This window comes from Babylonia areolata, chromosome 19, assembly GCF_041734735.1.
Source record: "Babylonia areolata isolate BAREFJ2019XMU chromosome 19, ASM4173473v1, whole genome shotgun sequence".
Lineage (NCBI taxonomy): Eukaryota > Metazoa > Mollusca > Gastropoda > Neogastropoda > Buccinidae > Babylonia > Babylonia areolata.
The window spans coordinates 12420003-12440002 of NC_134894.1; the positions used below are offsets into that span (position 1 = coordinate 12420003).

Sequence of the window (20000 nt, forward strand, 5' to 3'; positions counted from 1 at the left end):
ATGAGATCAAAGTGCCAAGTTTAGAGAATACAAAAAATATAAATATAACAGTAAATGCAGTTTGCATATAATTAGGCTTCATTTTGTATTTTTTTGTGCCCATCCCAGAGGTGCAATATTGTTTTAAACAAGATGACTGGAAAGAACTGAATTTTTCCTATTTTTATGCCTAATTTGGTGTCAACTGACAAAGTATTTGCAGAGAAAATGTCAATGTTAAAGTTTACCACGGACACACACACACACACACACACACACACACACACACAGACAACCGAACACCGGGTTAAAACATAGACTCACTTTGTTTACACAAGTGAGTCAAAAACGGTCTTACACGTAAAAGCCCACTCGTGTACAGACGATATGAACATGGGAGTTTGCAGCCCACGAACGCAGAAAAAGAAGAAGAAGGATGCTGTCCTCGGTCGGGGACCAAGCTCTGTGCGCTTTACAAACACACGAGGGTCATTTGCACAACAGGCTGCCTTATTTCCATTGTGAAAAATACATGATGACAAGTGTGTGTCTGTCTGTGTGTGTGTGTCTGTGTGTGTGTGTGAAAGAGATTCCCCCGATATTACAAGCGAAAATTATGAACAGTGACACTGCAAATGATAACAATGTGTGTGTGGCTACACAAATTTATCCGACATTAAAAAGTAAAGGATGACAGTCTCTGTGTGTGTGCGTGTGTGTGTGTGTGTGTGCGTGCGTGCGTCCGTGCGCGCGCGCGTGTGTGTGTGTGTGGCTACACAAATTCTTACATTACAAGGAAATGATGACACAGTGCGTATGACTACAAAAATTCTTCCGTCATCACAAGCAAATAATAACACTGTGTGTGTGTGTGTGTAGGGTTGGGGGGGGGGTTGTGTGTAGGGTGGGGCGTGCGTGCGTACGTGTGTATGTATATCCGTGCGTGCGTGGCAACACAAACAAACTCTTTCCTGCACTAACAAGCCTCTTACTAACTAACACAACACTGTGTGCGGTTTCAGAAATTCTACCGACATCACAAGAAAGTGATGAGACTGAACGCACGACAACGGCAGAGCGCACGACCCCAACACGAGTCCTGTGTAGACCGCTTTCACACCTATTGGAAAGTCTTCAAACAGGTCAGCTAGGGGTGACCAGGTCACAGGTCAGCTAGGGGTGACCAGGTCACAGGGCAGCTAGGGGTGACCAGGTCACAGGTCAGCTAGGGGTGACCAGGTCACAGGGTAGCTAAGGGTGACTAGGTCACAGGTCAGCTAGGGGTGACCAGGTCACAGGTCAGCTAGGGGTGACCAGGTCACAAGTCAGCTAGGGGTGACCAGGTCACAGGGCAGCTAGGAGTGACCAGGTCACAGGTCAGCTAGGGGTGACCAGGTCACAGGTCAGCTAGGGGTGACCAGGTCACAGGGCAGCTAAGGGTGACCAGGTCACAGGGCAGCTGGGGGTGACGAGGTCACAGGGCAGCTAGGGGTGACCAGGTCACAGGTCAGCTAGGGGTGACCAGGTCACAGGACAGCTAGGGGTGACCAGGTCACAGGTCAGCTAGGAGTGACCAGGTCACGGGACAGCTAGGGGTGACCAGGTCACAGGTCAGCTAGTTTGGATTGACTGGTTGACTGACTGACTGACTGATCAATTGAATGATATGGATACTTATATATATATATATATATATATACTACAGGCTGTCTGGCTGGATAGACTAGAGCCGATTGAGAGAGCTGTTTTTAGGCACTCATCATTCGTTTCCTATGTTAATGGACACACACACACAGACACACACACACACACACACACACACACACACACACACACACACACACGTGTATTTTTACCATGAAATTTTGCCAGGCAAACTCTCTTGTTGCCGTGGGTTCTTTCACGCGCGCAAAGTGCATGCTTCACACGGGGGAACTCGTTTTATCTTCTGACCTGAATGACAAGCTTCCAATGTCAAGTAGAAGGGGAGAAAATTCTTGAGAGTTTAGGATTCGGTTTCGTAGGAACAGATTGTCTCCCTTCGTATGCAAGTGCGTTCCCACTTTGTCACGACTCAAGAGGTGGTGTCTCTGGCTGCAACCAATCCGTAAGATAAAGAATGTGTACAGTGTGTCATCAATACACGATAATGTTACTTCGTAAGCTGTATTTGATACTGACATTGAAACTGAAGGTGGTTACTGATGTAATATTCTAGCAACCCAATGCATTTATTCTAATTTCATGCATATGAAAGAATACATGTTAGGCGGTTATTGATGTAATCTTCTTCTGGTAATTCAATGTATCAATTGTATTGTCATGCATATGAAAGAGTACAAGGTGGCAATTGATGTAATCTTCTAGCAATCCAATGCATTTATTCTATTTTCGTGCATATAGAAGTTTTAACAGTGAAATTGTGACTTTGGGATGATATTATTTGTATTTGTATTTGTTTTTGTTTTTTTATCACAGCAGATTTCTCTGTGTGAAATTCGGGCTGCTCTCCCCAGGGAGAGCGCGTCGCTACACTACAGTGCCACCCTTTTTTTTTCTTTTTTTTGGGGTATTTTTTCCTGCGTGCAGTTTTATTTGTTTTTCCTATCGAAGTGGATTTTTCTACAGAATTTTGCCAGGAACAACCCTTTTGTTGCCGTGGGTTCTTTTACGTGCGCTAAGTGCATGCTGCACACGGGACCTCGGTTTATCGTCTCATCCGAATGACTAGCGTCCAGACCACCACTCAAGGTCTAGTGGAGGGGGAGAAAATATCAGCGGCTGAACCGTGATTCGAACCAGCATGCTCAGATTCTCTCGCTTCCTAGGCGGACGCGTTACCTCTAGGCCATCACTCCACTCTATCAAGCACCTACCTGTGTTGTCTTCCTCAGCAATCCACCGCCCAGCTGGGGTTTTTTGGCAAAACTGTCAAAAGGGAAAGTTGATATATCAGGCTGTGGCTGCTGGGAATGGACTTTAGCGGAACTTTTCACACAGTAATCAACAGTTATGAAACTTTATGTGACCACAGGATAAAAAAAAAAAAAATAAAAAAAAATTTAAAAAAAACTATTACTTTTTCATAGGATTGTTCTATGTAATCATTTACATATAGATAGATAGATAGATAGATAGATTGATAGATAGTTTGATAGGTTGATAGATTGATAGATATGGAAAGAATGCAAGAAAGGGTGGGGGTGATTCTGGAATGATGTCGACTATGAACATGAACAATGGAAACGGAGCTGTGGTTCGATGTGGTGTGATCCATGCGTTGTCCTATGTGAACAGATCTGGCACTTGGCTCTTAGCGTCTGGTTCGTCTTCTTCGTGTCCCTGGCGCTCTTCCCGCAGATTCAGAGTGACGTCAAACGACTGAGTTTCCCCATTTCCGGTAAGGCTTCAAGCATAGCTTCCCCTGTCTCGTGTGGTCACGTGTCTCAGATTAATTTTGCAATACGTTTCTTACCCCCCTCTGACTGCACAGCCTGGAGATAAGTGTGATATAGATTTGAGGTGTGAGGGCTACCCCTTTTTGTACCTTTCAAGAGGCGTAGTTTATTTTAATGCGTGTTCGTTCGTTCGTTCGTTCTTTAGTTTAATTTTTTTTTTTTTTTTTTTTTTATTGGAAGCGATATCAGACGTGTCTTTGTGCACGCACATGTGTGTGTGTGTGTGTGTGTGTGTGTGTGTGTGTGTGTGTGTGTGTGTGTGTGTGTGAGAGAGAGAGAGAGAGAGAGGAGAGAGAGAGAGAGAGAGCACAGAAGATAAAGGTGAAAATGATGATAATGATGATGATGATGACAACTCAATAATAATGACGCTGACGACGATGATGATGAAGATGGTGATGGTGATGATGATGACTATGACGATGATGATGATGATGATGATGACGACGATGTTGATGATGTTGATGTTGGCTGTGATGATGACGATAGTGATGATGATTATGTTGATGATGATGATGATGATGATGATGATGATGATGAAGGTGGTGATTTTTCAGATGTCTACTGGACTCCTGTGTTCTGTTTTCTCAATTTCAACCTGTTCGCCATGTTAGGAAACCTCCTGACAGAATTTCGGCATTTCGTGAGTTCATCCTCATTCTGTGTTGGTTCCTGAATTATACGTTCTCTGCCTCTGCCATTATCTCTGCCTGTCTGTCTGTCGATCTGTCTGTCTGTCCGACTCTGTCTATTCTGTTCCTGCGGCTATCTCTATGTGTCTCTTTCTTTACGTTTTTGTGTTGAATGAGTGTGAGAAAGTGTGCATTTAGTTTTGTGCGCTGACGCCTGTGTTGAGACAGATAGAGAGACAGACAGACAGACAGAGAGACAGACAGAGAAAATTTGCGAGCTGGGAACGTGTGTACATTTACTTGAAATTTCAGTACACTCGCTTTTATTTCGGATATTGTGTACTTTTTAAGCCACAGATTCTGCAGATTGTTTAATGTACGCTTTGTTTTATTAATTGATATGTAACCCCCCCACCCCCACCCCCACCCCACTCTCCCTCCCCATCACGCACTGGGCAGAAGTACCATCAAACAGATCTTTGTCATGCATACCCTTTTGCGAAACACCTCCGTCCAACACCAGAGGGACTTCTACCACGTTTGACAGAATCTGGCAGGAAGCACAATATCTGTCTCCGACACTGTCAAACATTATATTCTGTTGACTGATGCACTCAGTGATCATGTCAGCACAGTCAGCATAGGAGGAGCAGAACCATTACAAACCTTCTCTTCGGCAGATGACTCTGTGTGTGTGTGTGTGTGTGTGTGTGTGTGTGTGTGTGTGTGTGTGTGTCTGCAGCCAGGACCCAGGTGGGTGTGGCTCCCAGTGGCGCTCCGCGTGCTGTTCATCCCCCTGTACCTGATGTTCAACTTCCGGCCTGAGTCCCGCTCCTGGGCCCCGCCCCTCGCCAATGACTACGTCTTCCTGGTGTGCTCCGTCCTCATGGCGCTGTCCGGGGGATACTTCAGCAGTCTCTGTATGATGTATGCCCCCAAGTGAGTTGCTGCCCTTTTTTTCTGTAGTCTGTGTGTATAGCATAATGATATTATCAGTATCAGTATCGGTATCAGTAGCTCAAGGAGGCGTCACTGCGTTCGGTCAAATCCATATACGCTACACAACACCTGCCAAGCAGATACCTGACCAGCAGCGTAATAACCCAACGCGCTTAGTCAGGCCTTGAGAAAAAAATTAAAAAAATAAAAAAATAAATGATAATATTAATAACAATAATAATAATAATAATAATAATAAATGAATAAATAAATAAATAAAATAACAAAACTTTAAAAAAAAATAAAAAAAAAGAAGAAAAAAGTAAATAAAAGAAAATATAATAAAAGAAATTAACAAAACTTAAAACAAAAATCTTGATGAAGTCAACCCTAAGCCCACACACACTATTAGTGTATGGCATAGTTACATACCGTCGACACATCCAACAACTCGGAACAGTTCCATCAACGACACTTGCGCAAGATTTGCAGCATCAAATGGCAAGACAGAGAGCGTCCAACTTACAGGTCCTGAAGAAATGTGGCCTACCCAGCATTTGATGTATACTCAGCAAAAGCCAGCTCCGATGGACAGGACGCGTCCGTATGGAGGACAGCAGAATTCCAAAGATGCTGGACAACTGAAGGAAAGACAGCGTGGCCAAGGAAAGCCTCAGAAGAGATGCAAAGACACGTTGAAGACCAACCAACCTCAGAAGCTGCGACATCGACACTACTTCCAGGGAATATGTCGCCCTTTAAGAAAAACAACAACAAAAAACCACAGTAGAAGCAACAGTGTACCCAGGGTGTAAAGACATTCGAGCGCAACAGACCAGCCGCCATCCAGGAAAAGAGGACTCGGAGAAAACGGGGCCCATCCTTGCAGGACTTCATTCCATGCAGCGTCTGTGGACGACCTTGTGCCTCAGGAAGTGGTCTTCATTCCCACATGAGGACCCACACCAGCAGATGACCTGCCTGCCTACTCATCCCCTGGACATGACGGGAGAATCTAGAGAGTATGGCATAATCATATAATAATAATATTTCTGTGCAAGTTTTCCCCTTTTTTGCTCTTGTAGTTTGCGAAAAGTGCATTCTACAGCGCACGTTGATGCACGCACGCACGCATGCACACGCACGCACACACAGAGACATTTACGCACACGCATGTACACTCACACAAACATACACATATACCCACAAGCACGCACGCATGCACACGCACACACACACACACACACACACACACACGTGCGCACGCGTGTTCACACAGACACAGACGCACAGGCGCTCACACGCACACACAAAAAATGACATGCCTGTCGACGTTGGTAGTCCTGGTAAAACTTACATGTCCTTTCAGCATGTTATTTCTCTCTCCACACACACACACACACACACACACACACACACACACACACACACACACACACACACACCTGTTCACACACGTAAGCCACACTCAACAACAAAAACAACAACAGCAACACAATTTAACTCTCTCCATACGAACGGCGAAAGAGACGACGTTAACAGCGTTTCATCCCAATTACCGCCATCAAAATGTTGCAAGCAGAAGGCTCTTGTACTGAAAGGTGAATGTTGACAAAGAATACCACAATTCTGACGACGGAAGCTAAAGGTTGGGTCATTCAGACACCCACTGGACATCCGAGGTGTCTGTGTAGAGGACTGGCCGTACTGAGTGAGTTAACTTGGTTGCTCTCTGTCTGTCTGTCTTTGTCTCTCACTCACTCTGTCTCTCTCTTACGTACATACACAGAGTACACACACACACACACACACACACACACACACACACAACACACGCACACACACACACACACACACACACACATCACAACACCACACATACACACACACACACACACACACCGACCCACCATCCCCCCCACCCCCCCGCCCCCCCCACCCCCACACACACATACCACATCACATCACAACACATCACACATACACACACACACACCGACCCACCCACACACACACGCACACTGAACTAGTCCCCTCCCCCGTCTCCACAACCCCCCTACCCCCACTCTGTGTGTCTGATCCAGGTACGTGGAGCGGTATGACGCGGGCACAGCAGCCATGATGATGTCCTTCTTTCTGGTCTTCGGCATCCTGTGCGGGGTCAACATTTCTCGGGTCCTGGTCGATCTGGTGGATCTCTGACGTTTTTCTCTCCCCCTTCCACCCCGGAAAACGGAGTATGGCTGCCTACATGGCGGGGGTTAAAAAAAAAAAAAAAAGTCATACACGTAAAAGTCCACTCGTGTACATACGCGTGAACGTAGGAGTTGCAGCCCACGAACGAAGAAGAAGTCTCCCCTTCCCTACCCTACCCACGACCAGCAAGCAGCCAGCTGACCATGCTACAACGTGTATGTAGATAAGACAAGAAGAGAAAAGAAGAGAGAAGGGGAGATACGATACGATACGGTAATGTGATAAGAAACTCTAGAGAGAGCTGAACAGTACAAGGTCTTCAGAGAAGAAAGCCTCCCCTCAGTCAAGTGTTTCGGCCCTGAACTACTTTACACTCTAAGGGGGCCGGGCCGCACCCAGGTCATGACTCCTGGATGCCATTGTATTGTCGCACTTTTCTCCCCCTATGTATAGGGACAGGGTACACATGGTAATGTAGGATAGTCAGTCGTATCCAGCTACAACAACCAGAACAGCTGCAGAGACGAGAGGAGATAATATAGTATACGTTAATGTATGATAGTCAGTCGTGTCCAATTTATGCCCACAGAACAGCAGAAAAGGCAAGAGGAGATAAGATACGATACTGTAATGTATGATAGTCAGTCGTGTCCAATGTATGCCCACAGAACAGCAGAAAAGGCAAGAGGAGATAAGATACGATACTGTAATGTATGATAGTCAGTCGTGTCCAATGTATGCCCACAGAACAGCAGAAGAGGCAAGAGGAGATAAGATACGATACTGTAATGTATGATAGTCAGTCGTGTCCAATTTATGCCCACAGAACAGCAGAAGAGGCAAGAGGAGATAAGATACGATACTGTAATGTATGATAGTCAGTCGTGTCCAGTATATGTCCACAGAACAGCAGAAGAGGCAAGAGGAGATAAGATACGATACTGTAATGTATGACAGTCAGTCGTGTCCAGTATATGTCCACAGAACAGCAGAAGAGGCAAGAGGAGATAAGATACGATACTGTAATGTATGATAGTCAGTCGTGTCCAATTTATGTCCACAGAACAGCAGAAGAGGCAAGAGGAGATAAGATACGATACTGTAATGTATGACAGTCAGTCGTGTCCGACTATGATCACCAGAACAGCACAGGAGGCATCTTCTGTTCCAACTATCTGGGCTAGAATTTGACGATAGTATAGTGGAGAGTATCCTGCCTAAGTTATTACTTCCTCCACTCTCGACCAAGAGGTGGGTTGTTTTTTTTAGGACAGTCGGCGTTTTGGATAATAATGATTATGTATATGCTTATTTGCATAATTATTAAAGACACTTGTATAAAGAATATTTAAAAAAAACAAAAAAAAACAACAAAATAAGATACTTGTATATAACAAACAAAAAACAAACAAAACAAAAACCAACGAAAAAACATTGCACATATTCGACATTAAAGAACAATGAGCCTAGGAGAGTAAATGATTAACAAACAATAAAAAGTAGTAACTCTCTCCACAAACAAGGTAAAGAAGATAAAAGCTTCTCCTTTTTTTGAGGGGTGGCGGGGGAGGAGGGGAAGTACCTGGGTTAGCTCCCATGTACCTTTTCTTTACCTGTCTGCTTGGTGAATGTGCTTAGCATAAGCAGCATTCGTTGGAAGTTGTGTACCTTGTCTATGTATGGAGAGAGTTACCACTCTTTATTGTTTATTGCACATGTTCACTTTAAAACATTTATATTGATTTTTGTACGGGCAATTCGTGGGAAATTCTTGAGCTGCTATGCATTCAAGATATAAGAATACTTTAGCATCTCTTCAAGAGAAATTATAGGCCAAGTTTGTGATTAAAAAAAAAAAATCGACGTGAAACAGCATTACTTTCACACTCCAACACAAGTTCCGTACATGCTCTCATGTTTCAGAGTACACTGATTCAGGATGAATAGAATTAATGCTCAGCACTGCACAAGCCCACACCATGCGTTTTATGCTGAGTGATGTAGACTGCATAAAGACCAAAGGAAATATTTTAGAATATGATAAATGAATAGACAAATAGATAAATGAATCAAGAAAATGAATACACACACACACACACACACACACACACACACACATATATAAAGAATTTATAGGGGACTTGACAGATTATAAATCAAACCATAAAATACGATAAGCACTTTACGAATAAGATACTCAATTCAATAATCGCATATAGCTAAGACATACACTCATGTGCATATACATATCAATCATAAAATGAAGCACACTAAAGTAAGAACAGTCAATTGAATAATCAAATACAACAAAAAACAACAACAAAAAAACAAGCATTTGTATGAACATACAAATCATATACCTACTAAAAACGCAGCACGCTTAGAAAACAGTTCACACCCAAACAACGCATGGCATTCATTTACATTTCTGCCATAAAACTCATCACGCACACACACGCGCGCGCGCAAACACACACACAACACACACATGCGCGCGCGCACAGACACATACACACACCAATACACTTCATCTTTTAATCAGTCACTGTATAGATCTTAAGTTCAAAGCTTGATGTCACTGTGAGAGTTGATATTTTAGAGCGTCTGCCAGAACGGAAACAGTTCATAACGTTTGGCGATAGCATGTGTAGTGTTCATTATAACCACTGTCTCGTTGCTCACAAACTGACATTCGTACGACTCGACCAGACTTGTTTGCCTCTGAACTGCCACTTCCCCCCCTCCCCCCAACCGCCCCAACACACACACACACACACACACACTTTCATCACCATGTCAATAACACCTATTCTCAACACATCTATAAAAAGAACCCAGGACGGGTTTGTATTTACATTACACTGATGAATCGAAACTTCTGCTGACAATACAGTGTTAGGTATGGGCAAGGCATTCAATTTTAGGATGGTATATGCATAGACAAGTCAGTCAATTCTGGCTTTGTATGCATGGACAAGAGGGTCCGTACTGGGGTGATATGCGTGGACAAATCAGTCAATTGTGGGGTGTTGAGTGCATCGAGTCTGATGTCATTCGTGTGTGAAAAGACGTAGGCTACTTTGGAAGGTTCGTGGGTGGACTGACTCGTTCATTTCTGTGTATATCATTCGCGCCAAGGGGGTTGGAGGGGGGTGGACGGGGGAGGAGTGAAAGGGGGGGAGGGGCTGGCTGGTTTGTGGAAGAGGAGTGGGGTGGTAGTGATGAAGGAAAAGTTGCAGTGTTACAGTTTTTATATGGATTTTTGTTTTGTTGTTATTGTTGTTGCTTGCTTGTTTTTTTTTGTGTGTGTGTTTATATTCAGTTCTTTGTATGTTTCTACGAACTATCAAGATAACACGACATGATAACATAAGATATGGAAAAGAAAACATGGAGGAAAAATGTTGCCAAGGCGTTAGACGTTCGGTCTAAAAAGAAAAGTCAATTTAATACATCAACAAAAGATTGACATAGATTTTTTTTTACTACATTATAGTTGTTATTTATTTATTTATTCATTTATTTATTTGTGTAAGCTTATCTATTATTTATTCACCTTTTTTTTCTTTCTTTTTTCCTCAAGGCCTGACTAAGCGCGTTGGGTTACGCTGCTGGTCAGGCATCTGCTTGGCAGATGTGGTGTAGCGTATATGGATTTGTCCGAACGCAGTGACGCCTCCTTGAGCTACTGAAACTGAAACTGAAACTGACGTAAGGAAAAAATTAAATCTAGAAAACGACAAAACGATGGTTGATCATTGCTGACATTGGATCGGTAATTTCGAGTGTACATGACAGTGGTCTTTACACTTTCTAATAATTGTCATTGTGTGTGTGTGCGTGTGCGTTTTATTGACAGCTATTAAATAGGGAAAAATGTTTATGTTTTATCTTGTGTGTGTGTCATGCGACTGCAATATATGTTGTTGTGGATTTGCACTGAGGAATGGTAGTCGTAGCAGTTTCGTCACGAGTAACAACAATCGTTCTTATTTGCGCTGCTTGTTGTCATAATATCATCTTTTCTGTGTAAGTTTTTCAAGTGAAATTCTGTGGAGGTTGCTTATGAAGGATTTATAACCGTAACTGAAAAGTGCACAAGAATAATGCAATTATCCTGATCTGTTATTCATGCCGCTGCTTTTTATCATAATATCATCTTTTCTGCATATGTTTTCAAAGTGAAAATTTTGGAGGTTGATAATGAAGGATATTTAACCATGACTGAAAAGTGCATAATAATAGAAATAGAATTGTCCTGATCTGTTATATATGCCCTGTGTGTTAGTTTTGTGTTTATATTTCATATGTAAGATATACATTTTTTTCTTCAGTGTTTTCTTTCTCATTTCTGTTCTAAACTTGAACTTCTTTGTTTTTAAATCTTTGTCAAATCTTCACTAAGTGTTCCTGTTTTGTGTGTGAGTACATTTCACTTAAAAATATATACTGTTATGCGTGTGTTGTTCAGAATATAAAATATACATGTACATACACACACACACACACACACACACACACACACACACACACACACACACATTTTAAATCAATTTCTTTGATATTCCGTTCATTTCTTGCATCATTAATGTGATGTGTTCATATTTTTTTGTTATGGTTTACCGGCTGTCTCAAGAATTGATGTCATGTTTTATGTAAGAGCACAGTATAAGGTGTAAACTATTTTGCTGCTGTGTGTTTTCACATATGATATGTATTATGTACTTTTGTATTTTGAGTGTGTGGAGGAGGGGGGTAGAGGAGGTGCAGGGTAATGTGTGTGGTGTGTGTGTGTGTGTGTGTGTGTGTGTGTTGGAGCTCATGTACGTTTATATGTATTTGACTGTGCTTTCATATCTGTGAAAGTGCATGTTTGGTGCATATCTGTTGTGCATGTGTGGGTGTATGTGTGAATGTGTGTCTTCATGTTTTACATTTATTTGCTTATTTATCATCATTGTTGTCTTATTTATTTATTTATTTATTATTATCATTATTTTATTATTATTATTATTACTACCTTTTTATATTATAATTATTATTTATTTATTTATGTAAGCTTATCTATTATTTATTCACCTTTTTTTTCTCAAGGCCTGACGAAGCGCGTTGGATTACGCTGCTGGTCAGGCATCTGCTTGGCAGATGTGGTGTAGCGTATATGGATTTGTCCGAACGCAGTGACGCCTCCTTGAGCTACTGAAACTGAAACTGAAACTGATTTTGTACTTCTAGATTTGTTTCAGTCATGTGTTTGTCATAATACTTTTAACGCTATACGAATCAAACATGTCGTAATTTGACGGTAAAAATCTTTACCCATTGTTTTATGTGTACTGTATGCCAACCAATGTCTGTGTCAGTGTGTTTGGTTTGATCAAGCATTTCCCCTTTTTAAGTGTGAATAAAACGTTTACGGAAATGAACCGACAGTTGAATTCGATTACTCTAATCCAATGATCAATTTTCCTGTACATCAACGATGTGAACACTAATTTCACACTTAGAATACCAGTGCAAAACACTTTCAAACCCCACCTCTCTCTCTCTCTCTCTTTGATTATAATCATATTTATGAATTAATGTTTAAATCTAATCTCTCACTATGTGCATGGGGTTGGTGGGAATGAGACTGGGGTAGGAGTGGGGATAGAGAGTTCTTTAGTTTGTTGTTTTGTAGTAGTCTTTTTTTTTCATAGAGAGTTCTTTAGTTTGTTGCTTTGTAATAGTCTTTTTTTTCATGTTTTTCACGTGATTTTAAGTGAAATTTGTCGTTGATGTCTTTCTTGTTAATAGTTCTGTGTTCATGTGTTCTTTTGATGTATCCCTACCCCCCCCCCCCTTTCCCCCCACATCCCTCTTTTTTTCTTTCTTTTATACCCCAGGACTGGGTGGAAAAAAGCATATGTTTTGCTTATCTCATTAACCTGGTAAAATAAAATTTCGTTTGGTTTCGTATTGTTTCGTTTCGTTTCGTCTCTCTCTCTCTCTCTCTCTCTCTCTCTCTCTCTCTCTCTCTCTCTCTCTCTCTCTTTCTCTCTCTCGCCACCTCTCTCTCTCTCTCTCTCGCCACCTCTCTCTCTCTCTCTCTCTCTCTCTCTCTCGCCACCCCTCTCTCTCTCTCGCCACCTCTCTCTCTCTCTCTCTCTCCCTCTCTCGCCACCTCTCTCTCTCTCTCTCTCGCCACCTCTCTCTCTCTCTCTCTCCACCTCTCTCTCTCTCTCGCCACCTCTCTCTCTCTCTCGCCACCTCTCTCTCTCTCCCTCTCTCTCTCTCTCTCCATCTTTCTCTCTCTCGCCACCTCTCTCTCTCTCCCTCTCTCTCTCTCACGCCACCTCTCTCTCTCTCTCGCCACCTCTCTCTCTCTCTCTCTCCACCTCTCTCTCTCTCTCTCGCCACCTCTCTCTCGCCACCTCTCTCTCTCTCTCTCTCTCTCTCTCTCTCTCTTTCGCCACCTCTCTCTTTATGGGTTTTTCTACTGGATTTTCTCAGCGACAACCCGTTAGTTGCCATGGGTTCTTTTTCAGTGCGCCAAGGGCGTGCTGCACACGGGACCACGGTTTATAGTTTCACCCGAACGATTAGACGCTCAGTTACATTTTCCAATCAAACTTTGAGGTAAAAGGGCGAGAGCCGGATTCGAACCCAGACCCTCACGGGCTCTGTATTTGGCACTGAGACGAGCGTCTTAACCATTCTGCCACCTTCCCACAACCAACAACAACAACAACAACAACAACGAAATCCCACAGAAGACAGACACAACAACAACGAAATCCCACAGAAGACAGACACAATAACAACAACGAAATCCCACAGAAGACAGACACAATAACAACAACAACGAAATCCCACAGAAGACAGACACAATAACAACAACAACGAAATCCCACAGAAGACAGACACAATAACAACGAAATCCCACAGAAGACAGACACAATAACAACAACAACGAAATCCCACAGAAGACAGACACAACAACAACAACGAAATCCCACAGAAGACAGACACAATAACAACAACAACGAAATCCCACAGAAGACAGACACAATAACAACAACAACGAAATCCCACAGAAGACAGACACAATAACAACGAAATCCCACAGAAGACAGACACAATAACAACAACGAAATCCCACAGAAGACAGACACAATAACAACAACGAAATCCCACAGAAGACAGACACAATAACAACGAAATCCCACAGAAGACAGACACAATAACAACAACGAAATCCCACAGAAGACAGACACAATAACAACGAAATCCCACAGAAGACAGACACAACAACAACAACAACGAAATCCCACAGAAGACAGACACAATAACAACGAAATCCCACAGAAGACAGACACAATAACAACGAAATCCCACAGAAGACAGACACAATAACAACGAAATCCCACAGAAGACAGACACAATAACAACGAAATCCCACAGAAGACAGACACAATAACAACGAAATCCCACAGTAGACAGACACAATGACAACAACAACGAAATCCCACAGTAGACAGACACAATAACAACAACAACGAAATCCCACAGAAGACAGACACAATAACAACGAAATCCCACAGAAGACAGACACAACAACAACGAAATCCCACAGAAGACAGACACAATAACAACGAAATCCCACAGTAGACAGACACAATAACAACAACAACGAAATCCCACAGTAGACAGACACAATAACAACAACAACGAAATCCCACAGAAGACAGACACAATAACAACGAAATCCCACAGTAGACAGACACAATAACAACAACAACGAAATCCCACAGTAGACAGACACAATAACAACGAAATCCCACAGAAGACAGACACAATAACAACAACGAAATCCCACAGAAGACAGACACAACAACAACGAAATCCCACAGAAGACAGACACAATAACAACGAAATCCCACAGAAGACAGACACAATAACAACGAAATCCCACAGAAGACAGACACAATAACAACAACAACGAAATCCCACAGAAGACAGACACAATAACAACAACGAAATCCCACAGAACACAGACACAACAACAACGAAATCCCACAGAAGACAGACACAATAACAACGAAATCCCACAGAAGACAGACACAATAACAACAACAACGAAATCCCACAGAAGACAGACACAATAACAACGAAATCCCACAGAAGACAGACACAATAACAACGAAATCCCACAGAAGACAGACACAATAACAACAACAACGAAATCCCACAGAAGACAGACACAATAACAACAACAACGAAATCCCACAGAAGACAGACACAATAACAACAACAACGAAATCCCACAGAAGACAGACACAATAACATCAACAACGAAATCCCACAGAAGACAGACACAATAACAACGAAATCCCACAGAAGACAGACACAATAACAACAGCAACGAAATCCCACAGAAGACAGACACAATAACAACGAAATCCCACAGAAGACAGACACAATAACAACAACAACGAAATCCCACAGGACACAGACACGATAACAACGAAATCCCACAGAAGACAGACACAATAACAACGAAATCCCACAGAAGACAGACACAATAACAACGAAATCCCACAGAAGACAGACACAATAACAACAACGAAATCCCACAGAAGACAGACACAATAACAACAACAACGAAATCCCACAGAAGACAGACACAATAACAACGAAATCCCACAGAAGACAGACACAATAACAACAACAACGAAATCCCACAGAAGACAGACACAATAACAACAACAACGAAATCCCACAGAAGACAGACACAATAACAACAATAACAAGGAAATCCCACAGAAGACGGACACAATAACATCAATAACGAAATCCCACAGAAGACAGACACAACAACAACAACGAAATCCCACAGAAGACAGACACAACAACAACAACGAAATCCCACAGAAGACAGACACAATAGCATCAACAACGAAATCCCACAGTAGACAGACACAATAACAACGAAATCCCACAGAAGACAGACACAATAACAACGAAATCCCACAGAAGACAGACACAATAACAACAACAACGAAATCCCACAGAAGACAGACACAACAACGAAATCCCACAGAAGACAGACACAACAACGAAATCCCACAGAAGACAGACACAACAACAACAACGAAATCCCACAGAAGACAGACACAATAACAACGAAATCCCACAGAAGACAGACACAATAACAACGAAATCCCACAGAAGACAGACACAATAACAACGAAATCCCACAGAAGACAGACACAATAACAACAACAACGAAATCCCACAGAAGACAGACACAATAACAACGAAATCCCACAGAAGACAGACACAATAACAACAACAACGAAATCCCACAGAAGACAGACACAACAACAACAACGAAATCCCACAGAAGACAGACACAATAACAACGAAATCCCACAGAAGACAGACACAATAACAACGAAATCCCACAGAAGACAGACACAATAACAACAGCAACGAAATCCCACAGAAGACAGACACAATAACAACAACGAAATCCCACAGAAGACAGACACAATAACAACAACGAAATCCCACAGAAGACAGACACAATAACAACAACGAAATCCCACAGAAGACAGACACAATAACAACAGCAACGAAATCCCACAGAAGACAGACACAATAACAACGAAATCCCACAGAAGACAGACACAATAACAACAACAACGAAATCCCACAGAAGACAGACACAATAACAACAACAACGAAATCCCACAGAAGACAGACACAATAACAACAATAACAAGGAAATCCCACAGAAGACGGACACAATAACATCAATAACGAAATCCCACAGAAGACAGACACAACAACAACAACGAAATCCCACAGAAGACAGACACAACAACAACAACGAAATCCCACAGAAGACAGACACAATAGCATCAACAACGAAATCCCACAGTAGACAGACACAATAACAACGAAATCCCACAGAAGACAGACACAATAACAACGAAATCCCACAGAAGACAGACACAATAACAACAACGAAATCCCACAGAAGACAGACACAACAACGAAATCCCACAGAAGACAGACACAACAACGAAATCCCACAGAAGACAGACACAACAACAACAACGAAATCCCACAGAAGACAGACACAATAACAACGAAATCCCACAGAAGACAGACACAATAACAACAACAACGAAATCCCACAGAAGACAGACACAACAACAACAACAACGAAATCCCACAGAAGACAGACACAATAACAACGAAATCCCACAGAAGACAGACACAACAACAACGAAATCCCACAGAAGACAGACACAATAACAACGAAATCCCACAGAAGACAGACACAATAACAACGAAATCCCACAGAAGACAGACACAATAACAACAGCAACGAAATCCCACAGAAGACAGACACAATAACAACAACGAAATCCCACAGAAGACAGACACAATAACAACAACGAAATCCCACAGAAGACAGACACAATAACAACAACGAAATCCCACAGAAGACAGACACAATAACAACAGCAACGAAATCCCACAGAAGACAGACACAATAACAAACGAAATCCCACAGAAGACAGACACAATAACAACGAAATCCCACAGAAGACAGACACAATAACAACAAAACGAAATCCCACAGAAGACAGGCACAATAACAACAGCAACGAAATCCCACAGAAGACAGACACAATAACAACAACAACGAAATCCCACAGAAGACAGGCACAATAACACAACGAAATCCCACAGAAGACAGACACAATAACAACAAAACGAAATCCCACAGAAGACAGACACAATAACAACGAAATCCCACAGAAGACAGACACAATAACAACAACAACGAAATCCCACAGAAGACAGACAATAACAACAACGAAATCCCACAGAAGACAGACACAATAACAACGAAATCCCACAGAAGACAGACACAATAACAACAACGAAATCCCACAGAAGACAGACACAATAACAACAACCAAATCCCACAGAAGACAGACAATAACAACAACAACGAAATCCCACAGAAGACAGACACAATAACAACGAAATCCCACAGAAGACAGACACAATAACAACAACAACGAAATTCCACAGAAGACAGACACAACAACAACGAAATCCCACAGAAGACAGACACAATAACAACAACAACGAAATTCCCACAGAAGACAGACACAACAACAGCAACAACGAAATCCCACAGAAGACAGACACAATAACAACAATAACAACGAAATCCCACAGAAGACAGACACAATAACAACAACAACGAAATCCCACAGAAGACAGACACAATAACAACAACAACGAAATCCCACAGAAGACAGACACAATAACAACAACAACGAAATTCCACTGAAGACAGACACAATAACAACAACAACGAAATCCCACAGAAGACAGACACAATAACAACAACAACGAAATCCCACAGAAGACAGACACAACAACAACGAAATCCCACAGAAGACAGACACAATAACAACAACAACGAAATCCCACAGAAGACAGACACAATAACAACAACAAGGAAATCCCACAGAAGACAGACACAATAACAACAACAAGGAAATCCCACAGAAGACAGACACAATAACAACAACGAAATCCCACAGAAGACAGACACAATAACAACAACAACGAAATCCCACAGAAGACAGACACAATAACAACAACAACGAAATCCCACAGAAGACAGACACAATAACAACAACAACGAAATCCCACAGAAGACAGACACAACAACAACGAAATCCCACAGAAGACAGACACAATAACAACAACAACGAAATCCCACAGAAGACAGACACAATAACAACAACAACGAAATCCCACAGAAGACAGACACAACAACAACGAAATCCCACAGAAGACAGACACAATAACAACAACAACGAAATCCCACAGAAGACAGACACAATAACAACAACAAGGAAATCCCACAGAAGACAGACACAATAACAACAACAAGGAAATCCCACAGAAGACAGACACAATAACAACAACGAAATCCCACAGAAGACAGACACAATAACAACAACAACGAAATCCCACAGAAGACAGACACAATAACAACGAAATCCCACAGAAGACAGACACAATAACAACAACGAAATCCCACAGAAGACAGACACAACAACAACAACAACGAAATCCCACAGAAGACAGACACAATAACAACGAAATCCCACAGAAGACAGACACAACAACAACGAAATCCCACAGAAGACAGACACAATAACAACGAAATCCCACAGAAGACAGACACAACAACAACAACAACGAAATCCCACAGAAGACAGACACAATAACAACGAAATCCCACAGAAGACAGACACAATAACAACAACAACGAAATCCCACAGAAGACAGACACAATAACAACGAAATCCCACAGAAGACAGACACAATAACAACGAAATCCCTCAGAAGACAGACACAGTGGGTACAAAGAGTAGCAGTCAACCTCCTTTCGGTGTCATGGACCCGAGGGTATCTGCAGTACTGTACTGGCAATTAAAGTCTATTTCCTTCTAGAGGATCGCTCATCGGAAGCACCCCCCCCCCACACACCTTCTTCCTGCCTCCACCCCCACCCCCACCCCCTCCCACGCCCCCTCTCTCCTGTAGGTAATTACTTCATTCCAACACGGGAGAAATTTGCTTGTCGGGTCGTTGACAGTACATAGCAGTCACGACTGTCGCCGTTATCTATGATTATGTGAAGGTTTGTGATTGGTATCGTTTTTTGTTTTTTTGTTTTGTTTTGTTTTTTGGTCAGGACACGTGGGGGAGG

The 20000-nt window shown here is 42.2% G+C and overlaps 1 protein-coding gene across 2 annotated transcripts in view; it reads left to right on the forward strand.

Annotated features, from left to right (window-relative positions):
* Nucleotides 1–10378, forward strand: part of LOC143293455 (equilibrative nucleoside transporter 1-like) — a 34524-nt gene extending 24146 nt beyond the window's left edge. The window contains exons 9-13 of one of the 2 annotated variants that reach the window (XM_076604325.1): nucleotides 1002–1121; nucleotides 3277–3379; nucleotides 3995–4080; nucleotides 4812–5008; nucleotides 7093–10378. In XM_076604325.1, the coding sequence (XP_076460440.1) occupies nucleotides 1002–1121; nucleotides 3277–3379; nucleotides 3995–4080; nucleotides 4812–5008; nucleotides 7093–7210 (624 nt within the window). In that variant the 3' untranslated portion in view covers nucleotides 7211–10378. The remainder of the gene's footprint in view (nucleotides 1–1001; nucleotides 1122–3276; nucleotides 3380–3994; nucleotides 4081–4811; nucleotides 5009–7092) is intronic. The other variant, XM_076604324.1, reaches the window with a different exon arrangement.
* Nucleotides 10379–20000: the final 9622 nt, after the last annotated feature.